General features: G+C 47.9%; 1 protein-coding gene across 2 annotated transcripts in view; it reads right to left on the bottom strand.

The window, feature by feature from the left end:
* Positions 1 to 480: 480 nt before the first annotated feature.
* Tmem131 (transmembrane protein 131) overlaps positions 481 to 12,693 on the bottom strand; it is a 163,363-nt gene continuing 151,150 nt past the window's right edge. The window contains exons 33-41 of one of the 2 annotated variants that reach the window (XM_050134663.1): positions 10,671 to 10,798; positions 7,619 to 7,743; positions 7,301 to 7,450; positions 4,618 to 4,780; positions 3,681 to 3,802; positions 3,485 to 3,581; positions 3,197 to 3,294; positions 2,488 to 2,645; positions 481 to 1,489 (exon numbers count right to left, since the gene is read on the bottom strand). In XM_050134663.1, coding sequence (XP_049990620.1) covers positions 1,205 to 1,489; positions 2,488 to 2,645; positions 3,197 to 3,294; positions 3,485 to 3,581; positions 3,681 to 3,802; positions 4,618 to 4,780; positions 7,301 to 7,450; positions 7,619 to 7,743; positions 10,671 to 10,798 — 1,326 coding nt within the window. In that variant the 3' untranslated portion in view covers positions 481 to 1,204. Of the gene's footprint in view, positions 1,490 to 2,487; positions 2,649 to 3,196; positions 3,295 to 3,484; positions 3,582 to 3,680; positions 3,803 to 4,617; positions 4,781 to 7,300; positions 7,451 to 7,618; positions 7,744 to 10,670; positions 10,799 to 12,693 lie in introns of both variants that reach the window. The other variant, XM_050134662.1, reaches the window with a different exon arrangement.

Raw genomic sequence — 12,693 nt, 5'->3', positions numbered from 1 at the left:
GCCCAGCCCCTTCTCCTTTCCTTGTTCCCTCTAGCCGCCTGCAGCAAACTCCTGGGTCAGGCAACAGCGCCTCCCAGCTGGCTGGAGGCCCTTTGGAGAAGGGCAACTGGAGTGGATCTGATCGCTGACCACTCGGCTGGGAACTCACAGCTGAGTGCACAATGGGGAAACCCAAGGCTTCAGATGCGGCTCACACAGGAATGGTTAAGAGTCTTGGCCACTTTGTTCGTAGGCTGTTCTGTTGCGGATAGAGGTGGAGCCTCTCCCTGGATGGATCTAAACAGGCTTCTGGGTAATTTTCTATCAGGGATCCTCCATGGTCACCAGGAAAATTTTTAGCACCACAGCTGCCTGTAGCTGTGAGAAACCAGATACCACTTTAACCTGTGAACTCCAAAATGCCATGCTACGACACCATGGCCCTCCGTGGTGTGAAATGCATACTGCATATTAAGAAAACCTAACAAAACAATTCGAGGCTTTTGAAAAAAGCATCATTTATTTCAAAGTACAACACAAAGTTGTATTTAAGAAATACACAATCTTGTAATGTCAAGACTTGGCTATGTGCATTTCAGTTCCTCTTTAAAATAAGTTCAGGTGTACAAATGGTACACACCTCAAGTACAACAGCACAGACGCGTGCGGTCTCCATGGATGATCTACAGTCAGCCACTGCTCTTATGCTGGCTTATGTTTCGTAATCTGCTTTTACACCAAGATAGCCTTACTTTAAAAAAATACTCTGTATTTTCAGCACAAAGTCCTCATACATTTTTAAAATTAGTTCTTGGCGCATAATATTGTGAAATTATTAAAAACCAAACTTGGTAATTTAGTAAAATTGTCACATGCCAGGACTTGTCAATCAACTCAAATTACTCCCTTAACTGTAATGCCAAATTTGTGTTCTTACAGATAAAGAAAGCAGGGAAGAGACAGGTGGGGGACTGGGCGAGTCAAGATTTCAGATGGACAGGCTGTAGATTGTGGCTGAGTCCAGACTTTTGTCTATAAGCACAACAGCAAATCTCAGAGTATCATAATTGCAAGAAAGATCTGAAAGGAGCGAGTGGAACGAGCCTGCCCTGCAAAGAGGAGGGAGGGGGAAGGGAGCGACAGCAGCGAGGGCCTCGACGATGTCTCGGAAACTGGCATATCATGATCTAGATGAGGGGCCCCCACTTTTGTCTTTTGCTTAATTTTAATTTTCATGAGGGAAGTGCGAATTAGACCAAGGGTCAGAGCTTCTTCTTCCGATTGTGGGGCTCCATATCCGCCAGGGGTTGTAGGTCTGTCCCAAGTCATCAGCTGGAGCAGAGGCGGAAGGAGCGTGGGCAGTGGTGGAGTTTTCCGTGCCCATGAGGCCGATGCTGGACAGCGAGTTTGCTGGAGTGGTGAACGGAAGGGCACTGCTGAGGTTGCTGGACCAGATTGAGCTGCTGAACGGAGTGGTGGACCACAGGCCACTGGCATTGCCAAGGATGGACTGCGACAAAACAGACAACCAACGGTGAGCATGAGGTGGGCCCAGCAGCAGGGAGGGGTCAGGATCGTACATGAATGGAGTGGCCCAGACTTCTCTTTTTATTTATTTTAAGGCATATTCCATATTATTAGCCACAGCGGGATGTGAGCAGGTGTTGTGACATTTCATGAAGGCTGGTGAAGCCCAGCAGGTGGACCCAGCACAGTCAGCCTGCCTTTTATGCATAGGTATCCTTGGGGCACAGGCACCTTTGTGGGTCCTGACTTTGACCAAGATGCAAAGCTAAACACGTAGTGTGGGAAAGAGGCTTGCAAAGCTTCAGGACAGACTGATGACTACCTGCTGTGTGCAGAGAATGATCAAGGTGCTGTAGAAAACGATGCAGAACTATTACCTGGGAGGCAGGTTTTGGGCTCCTTAGCAGGCAAACATATAAAGCTCATGCATTTCCCACCTAACACTCGTGTGTGGTTTAGGGTTTTCTGAGGCAAAGTTGCAGCTAGATTGCATTTTTTTTGAGCCATTGTTCATGCCATAAGCATGAACTCACTATTTTCTTGGCGAGAGAACCTTTTGGGAGCATAGTGTCTACAGAAAATTTAGCTTAGAAGCAAATGTACAGAGACGCTGAAAGAAGTGTTTCACAGAGACAAAGTACACGCGACTCCCCAGCTTGCCATGGCAGGGTGGGGCCATGCCGCTTGAGTCTTGGATGGTGGAGTCAAACCTGGGCTCTAGTTCACCAGGAGGAAAGAGGCTGAACAAAACACATCTGTAAGAAGGGAAGCCAGGACCTGACCGCGCTGTTCAGTTTCTCATAGTGTCCCAACTAATGTGTGTGAAGAGCACAGTGGCCATGGTACAGAACACGAGACAACAGTGGAACCTGAAATGCGGCCTTTCCTATGCATGGTGCTCTTTGCTGTTTGAGGCTACAGCACAGTCCAAATGAGGGCAACGCTGGGAAAGACGAGGAGGGATGGAGTGTGAGTACTCACAGTGGCTGTGTGGGTTGGTGAGCTGGAACTGGCTGGCCAGGAAGGGCTGGGGTCTGTTGCTGGAGAGTCCCAAAGGTAGGAGGGGCCACTGTTGAATTCATTCCAACTTCTCTGGGATGACTGACTGCAAGATCTCGGCAGCCCGAGTTTGCTGAAAACTGCTGAGATACGAGAGAGTGGGTCAAGTCCACTGCAACCACTGGGATGAGATGTGGCATACTCAGTGCCGCCCACTCCTCGTCAGCTTCCACCACATTTTGTGGTGTTCTAGGATGTTCCCAGCATCTCAGGCACAGGGCACACGATCTGCATATAACTCATGACTAGATGACACCAGATGCAACTGTCCAACACCGACCTTGTGGCTAATGCAAACTCACACTGTGCCTGGAAGACATAGGCGGCCCTCTTAGAAGCTTTTAGGCCTGTGCTGGGCATAGCTTGACTGTGGCACTGTGTCCTGCTAGGCACTGAGCAGGGGTATCAGGGAGGACCCTTCCACATGGCTGCTGTGTTGCATGCTGGGTTCCCAGAAGCCCTCTACCACAGCAAAGTCCAACCTGCACCCGAGAGCTGCACATAACTTAGCAGCAGCTGATGCAAGTGGAAAAGATATTCCCTGCCTCGATGGCTGCCACTTCTCTACAAAGTGCCTACCATGTCAGACAGACACTTCCTGTCTATTGGCTTCCTAGGGTTAAATACTTACCACCTGTTAGGTTAAAAGAATTTCCAAAGGCCGAGAACGAATTGAGGGGGGTGAAGTCGGGGCTGCTTGGATTGCTGACAGGACTCCACAAACCCGAGCTGAGTGGTATGAGGGAAAATACACAAAATGGATGACGGTTAGCGAAATGGGCCCATCTCCCAGCTTCCCACAGAGAAACTCAGATATGGAAGCAAAGACTACAAAGTGGATGCTGCGGACGTAGGAAAAATGCCCACCTAACACCCAGGGAATCTCAACTTCTCTACGGAGGAAGAGTGGGCCACATACCTGTCTGAGCCATCGCTGTCAACAGGAATGTGAGAAATGCCAAGGCTGCTGGAAAAATCTGATTTGTTTGAAGACATTTTAGAAAAGCCATTCCCTCCTGCAACAAGGACTCTGCATCAGTGCAAGACAAAGCTGGACAAAGCCCACCCGTCACACCCACTGTTCAGGTGTTGCAGGCCATGGAGAGGTCACTCACCTGGGCTCTTGTCATAGCCTGCGGTGACTGCAGCAAAGGTGGGGTTGCCATTCTTGCCCGGGAGAGAGGCTGCCTTTGTCAACTTGCTTTTGCTCCCACTGGGCTGCTTTGCTTTTGTGTCACTTGAGCAAGAAGAAAAGAGAGTGCTCCCTCACTGGGGGGCCTCCAACAAGGGGGAACAGGAGCAGCAGACATCTGGGGTGGGGTGCTGCTTCAGACCCGGGATGATAGCCCAGGATGGCTCAGAGCACAGCTAAGCCCTGGGCAACACAGCTTAATCACACAGATAATGAGGGGTTTCTGAGAAAGTTAGGAAAGAGACCAAGGCGGGTATCACAATTTAGGGACGTGGGAGAGATGGAGATCACATTTTAAAAAATCTGAAGGAGGCCACCTAGCAAAAGAAACCTGTCAGAACATCAGCTAACTGGTGGCACTGACAGACAGGACGGGTCCATTCTCAGCCTTCTTCCCCTAGACATGATTACAGTGAGGGTCCCAGGCAAGTGAGGCCCCACTGCTCCATCGGTCACTGCCTCAGCTGACAACTCTGGAAGCAGCAGGAAGTGAGCCTGTATGGTACAGAGATAGTGCTGGCCTCTGAGCACATGTCGCTTACACGGCACCTTATACAACAGTGACAGACCCTTCTGGCTACCAAGTCAAGTACTCTGAGGTCTTCAATTCACTGCTGTCCTTTAGGTTAAAGCATTCAGTTGCTGGAATGCTTGCCTGGCTCTTGGATGAGAACACGATTCTAGAACACTTAACAGACTTGTATATCGACAGGTAAGATCACTGCTGGGGTCAGGTGCCTGAAACAGGAAAAGCTGACCCCAGGAAAAGAACCTTAGGATTGAAAAATGCGGTCTGTCAGCTGCAAGAGACCAAGTGTGTCAATGACAACCAGGTGATGTCAGGTGAGCAGCGGGCCTACCTGCTGGAGCTGTTGACAATGCTGCTGTAGCTGCCACGGGATGTGAAAGGGCAGGGAGCGGTGGGCGGAGATGGTGAGGCCGGTGTTGGTGAGGTCTGGCGTTGTTTTAAGAAAATGTCTGCATTGAGGGTTTGCAGAGACAGTTTATAAAGACTGTCAGTAGCTGGAAGTGAACAAAAGGTCCCATTAATGTGGCATTTTAATCTGGACTTCTCAAAAATCAGTTGTTTTTGATATTCTAAAAATGTGAAATTCAACTGCTTCTATAAAGAAAAAAATTAACTTTTTGTTTTTTTCTAACTTTGGAGCCTGTCCTTGAATGCTGTAGACCAGGCTGGTCTTGAACTCACAGAGATCCATCTGTCTATGCCTTCTGAGTGCTGGGATTAGAGATGTATGCCACTACCACCCAGCTCAAGTTAAGACTCTGCATTCCATCTAAAGGTTCCAAAGAGAAAGAGGAAATTCGAATCTCTGTGTCCTTGGGCTTTCAGGGAATGCAAGCACTTGCCCGCTTGCCTGCCCTCACTCTTGACCACAGAGGTGGCTGACCTCTCTGTAGCTGCTCTGCTGTTACAGCAAATGGTGTGTGTGTGAACTTCTTGCCCGAGTTGTTCACAGAGTCCAGTATGCTTATCCCACACATTGCTGTTGAAGGGACTTCCGTACAAATGCACAGATCCTTCTCTGTTCACTTCTTGTGTGGCACCTTCTCTGACCTTCCCCTGGTGAAAAATCAGTACTGGGAGTAGGCCATGCTCTGGTTTGGCTTGGGTAGGAAATCTGTCCAAAGGTTCCTGTGTTGGAGGCTTGGTCCACAGCAGTGCTCAGTGTGAGGGCTGTCAGTGGAAATTGGGGTGTGGCCTTGAAGGGCACATTTCCCCTGTACCCTCTTCTCTCTGCTCCCAAGCCACCAAGAGCTGAGCAGCTTTGCTACAGCCCTAAAAGCGACAGTCAGCTGGCAGTGGGCTGACTCTGCCACTGTGAACCCAGGTTTCTTCTCCGGTATTTTGTGACAGTGCAGACAAGCTGCCTAGCGCCCTCTGGTGGCTTCTTTCTCCTGAACGCTGTCCAGGGGAAGCTGTGTGTGTGGACAGAGGAGGGGGAGGGAGAAGCACTGAAGGTGGACTTGACAAATACAGATGGAAAGAAACCGAGAGGCCAGAACAAGGCTTCCGGAATAAGGCCTGAAGCTGGAGAAGAGAGGAGTCCAAACCTCACATCAATTCATGCAGGTAGAGAACCGCCCCTACCTCCTGAGGTGGTCCTCTGCCCCGCCTCCAGGTTCCTGCCGGGACTGCCTTTGTGCAGACTATATGTGCAAGTGTAACAAAATAAACCCTTTCCTCCCAAGTTGCTTATGGTCATGGTGGTTCTCACAGCAATAGAAACTCTGACCAAAACAAAGTTCCAGCTAAGGGCTGCCAAGTGGATACACGGCATACAGTTCCTGCCGTAACTTTGTCCCGACTCAGACTTAGTGCGATCTAAGATCAAAGGGAGAAGCAGGAAGAATGGGAACGAAGGCAGTGGACATGTCAGAAAGGGACCATGACAGCATGAACTGGACACTCTTTTCAGAGGCAGCGCAGCCTTCCTTGGTAGAGCTATCCAGTGAGGCTGGTGGGGAGAACTGGCTATAGGGCCTGGCACCAGCCCAAAGTTTTCTCTAACTAGAAAAGCACAAAGGGTGGCACAGACACGGGCCTTGGTATCAGGTTTCCCTCAGTGGGCCAAGGAGCTCTGGCAGAGAAAAACTTGGCAGAAGCTGCGGAGCCCTTCTCCCATGGTTTCCCTCCTGAGGCACACACCTGAAGTCTCTGGAGCTGGAGCCTACTGTGGATGTTGCCAGCTAGGGTCGGTGTCTAGAAGGGGAATCCCGCTTCTCTGGTGCTTGGTTCCATGGATTTGTTCAGTTAAGTTAAAGAGCTTTATCTACTAGCCTCAGAACAGTCCTCTGAAATTGGACCTGGAGACCACAATCGTGCTTTCTTGATGTAAGTCAAGGCCAAAGGCCCAGCTAAGGGCTCCAGGGCCCTCTAAGGATGCAGTCATTCTCCCAACAAGGATGCACCACCAGTTCCAGGCCTCCTCAATGACCAGACTAGTGAGGACATCTCACTACCCTGTGGCAGCAGACTCCATGGAGCATTTTGTCTGGTAAAAGCGGCCTGCTTGGTGAGTATCTTCCCCCACCCAGCCCTGCCCTTACGACAGTGGTTCTCAACCTCCCTAGTGCTGGGGCCTTTAATACTCATGCTGTAGTGACCCCCCAACCATAAAACTATATTAGCTGCTACTTCATAACTAATTTGCTAATATTATGAATCATAATGTAAATATCTGATATGCTACCCCTGTGAAAGGGTTGCAACACACAGGCTGAGCACTACTCTCTTAGGACCTCCTTTTCTTGGTTCTTTAGTCTCCACGTCAGGCTGGAAGGGCAGACTTCCACCCTACTTTAGTAGAGCGAGCTTACCAAATCTGAGTCAAGGTCAGAGGGACAGTGAGAAACCTCTAGACAGCCTGTGTTGGGAAGCTGGGAGTGACTGGTCAGACAGATGCACTCTGAGCTCTTATTGGCTACAGTGGGCCACCTACAACGTCTCTTGTAGAAACAACATCCCAGCCTGCAGCATCTGGAGCACACTGAACACAGCGACTCTAAACCCATACTTACAGCTGCTGGGCTTGTGAACTGGCACAGCATCCCACTCTGGAGGAGGAGAGTCTTTTTCACCCTCTGAGCTACTGGTGTTTCCTAGTTCTTGACTGCTGGGGAGGAATTTTGAGAGGGCAATTGGCCTGTTATCCACTAACTTACTTGTACCTGCATGGAATTCAGAAAGGAGAGTTAATGGGGGAAGGTTTTTCTTTCGTGAGTCTGCTTCAATAAATCTTCAACCTGGCTTTGGCTTTTTATATGACTAACAGATACAGATGGACTACTAGCCACTAGGCAGTTATGAAAACATCTCTGTGATCGACATGACAATACCTTTCGTTTTCTGTGAATTTCGTGATTTGGTTCCACTTGTTAGTGTAGTTGGAAGAGGAATCTTGGTTGGGAGATTTCTACGCTGTTTATTTTCCAGTGAGGGAGTATATGGTAGCTCGAAGGAACTGAAAGACAAATGAGGATGGCAGACATCAATTTATCCTGTTGTTTGTAGCAAGGGTGTGCGTCATTAAGAGCATAATCACACCACAGTTCAACTGCAGGCCTTATTAAGAGGCTTTCCTGAGGCATTGCCTGCCCAGCTCTAAACGTTCTGGAACTGCTGGTGTGTGTGTGTGTACACACGCGCGCACAAGTGTACTTGAGGGTCTAACCTCTGCAGTCTTGAATGTAGGCAGTATGCTGAGGTGTGTGTGCACACGCACGTGTACTTGAGGGTCTAACCTCTGCAGTCTTGAGTGTAGGCAGTATGCTGAGGTGTGTGTGTGCACACATGTGTACTCGAGGGTCTAACCTCTGCAGTCTTGAGTGTAGGTAGTATGCTGATGTGTGTGTGCACACACGTGTACTCGAGGGTCTAACCTCTGCAGTTTTGAGTGTAGGCAGTATGTTGAGGTGCATATTTGGAGACAGATGAAGGGTTTGAATGCCTGCTTTGGATAATGTGTGCATGAACTTGCTGCATGGAGTCAGCAAGGGCAGCTGTGCTTTGGGTGAGCCTTTCTGGGACTTGTGCTACAATGAGGCTCCTGAATGTATTTTCCAACAGAAATCTGACAAGAGCAGGAGCCAACTTCCAGTCACTGCAGAACTAGGCAGCAACTCAAATAAGGTAGCAGGAGCAGTACCACCTGTGGGTGACAAAGGTGTTCTTTACAAAGCTGTTTCTGTGACACCCACCAAGGTCAGGCTTTGAACTTGGGAATCTGGCCATACCTAGGCGGTGGCTCCTGGAGAATTACCAGTGCTGGCTGTTAATGGCAGAAACACTGACAGCTTGGCTTTTGGGCACAAATATGCAAAGCCTGTGCACATTTTATTTTATTTTCTTCTCTTCCAGTGCTGGGCACTACATCTAGGGCTTTGTGTGCATGTTAGTTACTCTCGCTACCACTGAGCTACAGCCTCAGCATTTTCTTTGAGACAGAGACCTATTGAGTCACTCAAGTTGGCTGTGAAGCTGCTGTGCAGCTCAGGCTAGCCCCTGAGTTTTGAGGCTCTTCACCCTTTGACTTGCTAGAAGTAACAGATGCATAAGCACACTCAGCTTTGCTCGGGTATTTCTGGGGCTGGGCCTCTCACGTTTACTTGAGTGTGCTTCCTTTCCAACCCTTGTGTGTGTGACCTCTGCCCTGTTCTGGCCTTCACATTCTTTATATCCCCTCATTTTGAGTCCACTCTCACCCCCACTTCTCATTTCTAGGATGCTGCCAATTTCTAGGAAAAAAATTAACCACTGTGCTGATTCATATATATTCAAATAGTTCCAACTCCCCAAATCTGGTGGCCCCCACATACTCATGACTCCCCTACAACCTGGCAAAGCATGACTTCATAGAGAACACACGTTTTGAAGGAACGTGTTTTGCTATATTTATAAGGGACTGAGTTCAAAGGATGTCTGTTTTTGCATACTTCACAAAATTTTCTTTTTTTTTCTTTGAGGCAAGGTCTCACTATGTTGCCCTAGCTGTTTTTCAACGCACAAAAACTGCCTGCCTCTGCTGCCCAAGTGCTGAGATTAAAGACACGTGGCACCAGGCCAGGCTCCGTAAGTAGTTCTGAAATTAAAGAGATAACCAAACCAACCAGATGGTCTCTGTTAGCCCAGATAAATAAAATTTTAAGTAGTATAACAAACTGAAACAAAAACAAAATAAAACAAACAAAACACCAAAACCACCATTTACGGGCAAGACTACAAATACCACAGTGCTACATAAGCTTCTTTCTGACCTTCTTCCACTCCTGGCTGGCATACTTATTTTAAAATTCCACATTCTAAAAATGGCAGAAGACTCTGAAGACACAGACAACTAGCCCCTGGTGGAGGCTGGGTAGGTTATATTTGGGTAAGTCATCTAGAACTGTGGGGGTGTCTGTTTTACAAACTTAACTCTGCCACTGTAAAATTAATAGGCTTTTAAGAGAAAAGGGTGCCAAACTATTTTATTTTTTGCTAATTCAAAATTCCTAAATTAAGCCAGATGGTTTCCAGAAAAAAATTAAGCCTTTTAAGTAAAATGGACAACAGCCAACTGACTTGAATTGATTCTATCTACAAGGGCGAACGAGAAAGGTGGTTCAGATCTAAACAGTTTTCAAGATTGGACCTGATAAGTCTACTCATTTAGTGGGGAGAAAAAACCAGACAACAGCAGTTATGTGGCTCAGGCGTCGGGATGGGGGCAGCCATCTTGACAACAGCAGCTCTAGGGTAATATTTGAAGCCTCCCTCATGAATAAGGCTCAGGCTAAGAGTGGCAAGACAAGTCTTTGACCTTCCCTCCTTCCACATCACTTCTCCATCAGCTCCCACGGTGCTAACACTGAAATTAGTTTATCAGAAAGACTCTATCCCTGTTCAATGAAAATAGGAGTAAATCTTAGTCAACAACCCAGCAGCTCACACATTTTCTTGGTGAACAGTCTAGAGAAAGCCTCCCTAAAAGGCCTGCCCTGTGGGTACTGGAATTCTTCCACGGTCGAGTGTCTCATCCCTACAGCTGACACCTCCCTGAACATGTTTTAGGTAAGAATAAGCTCTTCCAAGGTCTACAGCACAGAATTCTAGATACCAACTGCATCCCTGGGTTACTAGCGTAGCAGGCTCCAAGCTGCTCTTGAGGAAAGTTGTAGACTCCTGCTGTGGCTGATCTACTGTTCGTTCCCTCTGCACAACTGAGAGCCACTAGGGTCTCAGCCTGGGAATAAATTAACCCAAACTCTCACAACAGATTGCTAACCCTGCCCTCTACACATCTGGCGCCAGAAGCAGGTGGAGGTCCCTAACCAGCACATCAGAACCCAAGAGGAACATGACACAGCCCTTGGCTTTTGCAGCCCAAACCACTTAGGAAATGGCACTCACCTGCCTTTCACATCTGTTGGGATTTCTTTCTTAACATTTAAAAGCTTTTTGCTTTTTTGCTTCACTTGAGACTTTTCGCTTTCGTGTTTTTCTGCCATGGCTTGTTTTCCCTTTTGCTTTTCTGTATCCTGTAAAAGATGCATACGTAGTTGCTCAAAAAGATTAATAAAATGATTGAAAATGTTTATTTGAGACGAAGACAAAATCTAAGGAAACAGCTATTATATGTCAAATATGTAGAAATAACAATCCCCTCTTTTTCAGAGAGCCTCACTGTGTAGCTCCTTGCTGGCCTGGAACTTCCTATGTAGATCAGGCTTGGCCTTGAGTTCAATGTTCACCTGGGCTTCCTAAGTGCTGGGATTAAGCTGTATACCACTACGCCTGTCCCCCTAAACTCCTTTCTTGAAATCTGTTACAGCTGTCAATTTGCCAGCTGTTTTTAACCTAATGTAATTGTATTCTGATGACTCTGAATTATAAAGGTCATTTAGTTTTATATGCATGTCCCAACAAGAGGTGGGCAGTGGTAGCACCAATTAGTAGGGAGTAAAACTTTGTTCTCTACTTATAAGAAAAATCCAGCAAAGACTAGGTTACAAAGCCAAAGCTCAGACCAGGAGAGCTTCAGGGAGGCACCTTGCATGCTCACACCTAGTCGTCCACTGCATCTGGCCACAGTGCTGTGGTGTATGTACAGCTCTCCACCCTCTCCACCAGGAGGTGGAGCATGGATATCCATTCACATTTACTGGCTTATCACCTATATCACCTTAGTGCCAGGCAGTGGGGCCATCAAATCTAGAGGGAGACACACATGGCAACAGTGTTGCCAGAAGCTGTGAAAATGTCCCCAGGTCATAGCAGAGCATGGAGGATTTGTTATGCCCAGCTTGACTGAGCAGCCTTGCCTGGGCAGGCAATCTAAGCTATATTGTAAAGACCATGCTACAAAACTGGCCATTGCTGCTTCTGGCCTTCAGCCAGACTGGAAAACATGCAATGAGCATTTCTGAAGTAATGTGATATGTTAACATATCCACATATGAGCCTAGAGGAGCTGTCTCCTGACCAGGCTGTGAATCCACTCAAAGACTACTGATGCTGCCTGGGGAGCTATACACATTGTGGGCAGTGTACAAAAACAACCTGGTTCATCACTGATCCAGGGTGCCTGGGCCCATGGGCAAAGTGGTCAGCCATGGGTGTGGGGGTCAAGCATGGGAGAAGCATAACCCACCATCAGTCCAGCCTCAGTGTGGTTAACATGCAGCCTAAACTTAGCAAGTCAGTTTACTTAGCTGTTGACAGTAAATTAATCTGGTCCCCCTTCTACCTGTCCTATGCCTTCAGGGATTATTTAGAGTCATTCAAGTACTTTCTGAATCTGTGGTTGGTTGTAGGGCATAGAGCAAGAGCTCTCTTGAAGGTTGTGCGCCATCCTTTAAGAGTGGAGACACTGCTCTCCAGCCCAAGAGCTCGTTAAGAAAAGAGCAAGGCCTTCTGTCCAGCATGCCTGGCACTTAGGTGTTCAATACACATTTGGTCAAAGAATGGGTAGAACAGGGATGCCATGATATGGACAACCCACACACTGAGACCGGTCATTAGGAAATACAGAGTGCTGGGCAGCAGGAATAAAGTCCGTCTAAGGAAAGACTAGCCAGGCATGGGACTTGGAAGGGTAAGCTCGGAGTCTTGTCAGTGAGGAAGCAAATGATACAGAGGATGTGGGAAGAGAAGGTATGAATAAGCAAGGTGGGAATGATGCTAATGGTATAGAGAGAATGATGGTGGCTGAGTTAGCCAGAGAAGAGACATCGAGGGTGATTGGGAAAGAGGCTGGAAGGTAGGCAGGCAAAGTCCTGGGGTGAAAATGCTCTTCAAACACTGACACTGCTGGGACTCCACTCAAGGCTAGTGGCAGGTACCCAGTTTCTCTGATTATTTGTTAACACAGGAACCAAGTTCAATGGCCCAGTACAAATTACAAATCATATGAAAGTAGACAGAGCACTAGGCC

This window comes from Alexandromys fortis, unplaced genomic scaffold, assembly GCF_014885135.2.
Source record: "Alexandromys fortis isolate MF-2015 unplaced genomic scaffold, M_Fortis_MF-2015_v1.1 scaffold_20, whole genome shotgun sequence".
In the NCBI taxonomy this organism is placed as follows: Eukaryota; Metazoa; Chordata; class Mammalia; order Rodentia; family Cricetidae; genus Alexandromys; species Alexandromys fortis.
This window is presented reverse-complemented; position numbering and strand designations above follow the sequence as displayed.